The following is a 5,298-nucleotide window of genomic DNA, read 5'->3' as shown; positions in this document are numbered from 1 at the left end:
GAAGCTCTGAGATGCAGGGCCCACCAATGTTTTAACAAGCCTTCCAGGTGCATACTACAGTTTGAGGACCACTGCCCTGGAGAAATATTTTTTTAGAGTTGGACAGCCAGACTCAGAGAGTTAGGAAAACAGACTTCGGAAAACACCAGGAAGTTTAGAGGCTGAGTATAGAGGGCAATTACTTCCCTCTTGGAGATTATGCAGACATCCAGAAGATTAACTGCTAGAACTGAGATTATTGCCTTCAGCCCTCTGCTTTTTGAAAGAAAACCTGGGTAGCCATGGCTCGCCTTGTGTTTTGGAAAGACAAGTTCTGAAGTAAATATTCAGGAAGGACTGTTGGATCTTCCCATGCCTGGGTGGGTGTTTATTGGATATTATATTGTTAAATTGATGAAAAAAGAGATATTTTTCTCACTTTGGGTGAATCTCATTTTTCTCTATAGAAACATCTAAATACTGAGGATATGCTTACTTGATGGTGAAGAGAAAATAGGAGTTTGTATTTCAACCTCTATCCTACAGTGAACATTTATCACATGACAAGCAACTCTTTGTTGAGGTTCTTTTGAAGGTGCTGCGATCATAGAAATCTGATCAAAACACTAAATTTGCTTAAGATTTTAGTATCACACTTGATCCATGTGGGAGCCTAAAATGAACAGTTCATCAGCTTACCAAGTGTTGTGTGTCCTCTAGTTACTAAGTCATTAGTTAACCAAGAACAATTTAGGGAAATTCAGTTTTCTACTACCAGGATTTGAACTAGTAGCCTTATTTCAATTCTTAAAACTCTACTATTTTTTTTTTTCTATTGGCAACATATGTCCACAGAAAGTGTATTCTGATGTGGGCATACCTCATTAGGAAGTATGTACTCCAGAGTTACTTTGTAGTTTAAACAAAGCGATTTCTTTTCTAGCTCTTGAAATTTCTATGCATCTAGACAAGGAACTCTCCCATTTTACACAAGAAGGAAGAGGAGTTTGTATTCCATTCTCCATCCTACAGTGAACATTAATCATTAAGATAAAGTTTCTTTGGGAGGAAAATAAATCACTGCTGATATGTCCAACACTTTTGTTGTTGAATTAGTATTTTCGTTTTATAAGATCAATGAACTTCTCCATGGGTTGTTTCCATTTGGGGAATGAAATGTTGGGGCTTTAGAATCTCCACTCTGTGGTCTCTGATTGTGTGAGTCCACAGACTAAAGGTACTTGGAGGATTTATCTCGGAGGGGCTCCTGTAAATAGTTCTGTTGCTACTTGAAAAACCTAGGTAGGACATTTCTCCTTAGGCTCTCATGGAAAGCAGGAAAGAGCTAAAAAGGGGTAGAAAATAGACTCACTGATTACTCTGGTCCTACCTGGGTCCCAGGGCTTTGTTCCCGAGCTTCCTGCTTCTCTCCCCCTCCATCTTAACAGAGTGTGCTCATGTTATTGGTGAGCTTCAGCCAGAGGAAAAGCTGCCAGCACCAGCAGCATAATTTACTCCCTTTATTGTGTCAGCTCAAAGTCTAAGACTCAAGGAATGATATGAAACGAGGATTAAATCAGATCTAGATTTGCTTGGAAAAAAGGTCTATTATGGTTTCAACATTGTTCTCTGTAAATCGGAGGTGCTGTTGAGGTATATTCTTCGATATCGTGTCCTTTAGCATTAAGCCCTTTCATTGGTGCCTTTTGGAGTGTGCAGTGTAGGAGAGAGCAGCAGAAATGACAAGGAAGGCACAGAACAACGGAAAGAAGTTGCTACAGCCTGGTTCCTCATACTCTTTTAAACATCTGCTTCCATCTATGTTGAACCAAAACATCCTCAATGGCCCTGAGCTAACACCTCTTCCCCCGTTATTCTCTTCTCTTTCACAGCCTAGCAGATACTTTCCATACTAGATACATTTCAAGGTTACTGCCAAATTAACCTCAGAAACCATGGAATTGATAGAAGCTAGAGAATTCACAGGACACCCAAATATGCCAGCAGTAACTCCACCAAAAACTAGTGTGAAGCAACAGTAAGGTTATTATTTGGCCTTGGTGAAGTGATACTGGGTTTTCCACAATACACTTGGGAACAAAGCCTTTTCTCTCTGTCCCCTTGGCTGTGTGTGTACACATCACTTGATGAGTAAGAATTTATTGCTGGCACACATGAAGACATGAGTGCAATATTTACCAATAGATCTCCTAATCCTCATTCTCTCACAAGCACACTCACACACACTATTTTTCAGTAACACATCATAGCAGTGGCTCACAGAGCCCAGAGATGAATTGTCTCTTCATCTCTTGAGATCTGTGGTGGATTTCTGGTCAACCTAGTTCATATACTCCTTTTCAATTCAACTAGAGTAGCTAAGAACTCTGGCACCTGTGAACCTTGTGGGTCTTATTCTTGAAACAAAACAAAATGCCAGCATGGCTTGGGAATTGAAGAAGTGTCACTTATTAACTCTAGGTCTGAATTTTTTGTTTTTTAATTAATACCTGTATAGGAGAGCAGGCAAAGAGCAGTGGTAGGCTGTGATATTTAGCTTTTTCTCCCATCTCCTTTCAGCATTGGACCAAAAGCAAACTCTATGCTGTCTTTCTTCTAACTTCCCTACCTTAGTGAAAATATAGCCGTTGTCATTTCCCTTATAAAATAACTATAAAATAACTGTTTTTTCAGTGTTTGTCTTTTGTTTAGTCACTTAGTTTGTAAATGCAAGAGGAGATTACTCTTAATGCTTGCCTGAAGGTTTTCCCACGTATTTGTGATTTGAGAGATGACAAAGGGCATGCTTGACTTGTAATAGAGACGAGGAATGGGTAAATCAAGGTGCATGTCATGAGATCGGAGAGTTCAACAGACTGACCCACCATGCTTCTCGGTGGGCCTGGCATTCCTGTACTGCACTCGATTTCTGCCTGTTGAACAACCAAGCGTTGTCTTCACAGAAGTACAACTATACTAACTGGTATTGCCTACAGCAGTTTCCAAAGTGGTGATACTCAGAAATCCTCTGTCCTGCACTTCTCAAGCTAGTGCTCTCCTGGCTTGGTGGTCTTCCATGCTTTTCGTCCGGGGAAAGTATTGGCTTCTCCCCGTACTCGCCTCACCTTCTTTATGTTCCTGGCCTAAGTGTTACCATTTGCTTACAGTGGTAACAGTACATCATGAATTTTCATTTACGGCTTTGAGATACTTCTGAGGCTTTCCTGCTGCCCACCCAGCCCCAAACTTGGGACTTTTCACACACTGATCTTCTGATCAGTTTGATGTGGGAAGCGCATGGAAACCATGAACCAGTTTGTATAGTGGTACCCTTTTAAACTGCCTACTCTTGAACAAAGTAGACTGTGCTGGGGGTTTGCACTGGCTGCTTGACACACACAATGCCAATTAAATTGCATGCCAAAAAATAAAAATAAAATTAACCCTTAGAGTACTGCTTCAACATTTTGGTTTAATAGTCTTGCATTTTACAAGTTGGGCAATGCTTCTTTCCTCAGATCAGAATGCTGCACATGAAGTCCATACTTAGCCTAGCCAGAATATCAACCAGGATCATCTCCTCCACAGCATTCCTGAGATGCTCCTGGGTCCTTCACTATTAATCAACTTATGGCTTTAAAAAGGTCCAAAACACAGCACTGTGTTTAATTAAAAATGGGCTCAACTTCTAATATGCTGGAGGGTATGAGGGACTGTTTTTAGCTTTGGTACGTGTCCTCTAAAGGAAAAAAGTCAGTTCTTTAAGGGTTAATATGAAATTAAGGAATTTGGTGGTGTCTCCTGCTTGTCCTTCCCCCAAGGTGTCTGCATGATCCTCTTTAGATTCTTAGCTCAATTGTTGAATGATGATAAAAATAATATTTGTGTAGGATTATGAAAACAAATAAAAGAAAAAGAGACTGAATGGTCGAATGGAAAGACCCCTTGGCAGTGCTTGCTCGATTATCACAGGGGGTAAAAAGACCAAATGTTTTATTTTCTGATCATTCATTTTGTCCTCTACCCTGAACACCACCACTGCACAACGTTGTGGGAGACTTGATGATGCTTGTCATTCACCCCTTCCTTTTTCTTCTTCCTGTCTAATAGCCCAATAGAATCCTGCCAGAATTTCTACAAAGATTTCACGTTACAGATCGACATGGCTTTCAACGTGTTCTTCCTTCTCTACTTTGGCTTGCGGGTAAGTTTGGGCAACACTGCCCAGTATCACAAAGGGGCATGCAAGTCGGGGACCCAGGGACCATCCCCCACCAGTACCTGCTCTCATAGGCCAGATGAAGCTCAGCGTTTCCGGGGAGACAACGTACCTGTGTTCTGATTTCAGTCTGTGAGAGAGCCCTTTCCTTAGCACAGCATTTTCTGAAGTACACGTTAATTGTGTTCACAGGAAGAGAAATAGGAATTGAAATAACTATTATACCTCCACTGGCCAACAGTTTCTCTTCCTTCTATTCAAATATGGGGGCATTTTTCCCTTAAATAGAACCAAAAAAGCTTTCTACCCTTAAATATGTTTACCGGTGCCCACTTCGCTGAATCCTGAAAGGACAGTTGTGAGGGAGGAATCAAAGGGATAGGGTAGCAGAATTTGAGGCTTAGGGGGTTTATACTAGACCCTGTTTATGACTGGAGCTATACAGATGTGGAGTGTGTGTGTGTGTGTATGTGTGTGTGTGTCTGTGTGTGTGTGTGTGTGTCTGTGTGTCTGTGTGTCTGTGTGTGAATACATCCGTATATGCTTTATTTATTGTTATAATGCTGTTGAAAACAGCCTAATCTTTCCCCAAGGCTAATGTAGCACATAGTCACTTTTTAGAAAAAGACTGTATATCTGAATTCTAATACAAAAATATCATGTAATTGGTGTGTGTGTGTGTGTGTGTGTGTGTGTGTGTGTATATATACAACAAACATAACATCTCCCTCTAGAGCCTCAGGAAAACCAAAACATACCCTTTGGCAAGAGTTTAGTTTGAATGTCAGCACCGTGCTTCTCATTTTTTTTTTTCCTTCTTCTTTTTTCTTTCCCCTAGTTTATTGCAGCCAATGATAAGCTGTGGTTCTGGCTGGAAGTGAACTCTGTCGTAGATTTCTTCACAGTTCCCCCAGTGTTTGTGTCTGTGTACTTAAACAGAAGTTGGCTTGGTAAGTCGATCTCTATTTCTTTCTTCTTATTGGTTCCTGAGCCATGGTTGAAATGCAGAATCTAAAGTGGACCAGAGGCTTAGAGTTTTGGAAGTTGATGGTGACAGTTCTCTTTGGAGAACTAGACTATAAGGATTTGCACAGTTCGTG

At 40.8% G+C, this 5,298-nt stretch overlaps 1 protein-coding gene across 8 annotated transcripts in view; it reads left to right on the top strand.

Annotated features, from left to right (window-relative positions):
• The window catches only part of KCNMA1 (potassium calcium-activated channel subfamily M alpha 1), a 709,157-nt gene that overhangs the window by 410,172 nt on the left and 293,687 nt on the right, over nucleotides 1-5,298 (top strand). For all 8 annotated transcript variants that reach the window (XM_023527946.1, XM_023527936.1, XM_011355314.2 and 5 more), the window contains exons 3-4: nucleotides 4,090-4,183; nucleotides 5,037-5,148. In XM_023527946.1, coding sequence (XP_023383714.1) covers nucleotides 4,090-4,183; nucleotides 5,037-5,148 — 206 coding nt within the window. The remainder of the gene's footprint in view (nucleotides 1-4,089; nucleotides 4,184-5,036; nucleotides 5,149-5,298) is intronic.

The sequence above is a fragment of the Pteropus vampyrus genome, unplaced genomic scaffold (genome assembly GCF_000151845.1).
Source record: "Pteropus vampyrus isolate Shadow unplaced genomic scaffold, Pvam_2.0 Scaffold20, whole genome shotgun sequence".
NCBI lineage: Eukaryota > Metazoa > Chordata > Mammalia > Chiroptera > Pteropodidae > Pteropus > Pteropus vampyrus.
Note: the sequence above shows the minus strand (reverse complement) of the source record. Positions and strands in the feature narration are given on the sequence as shown.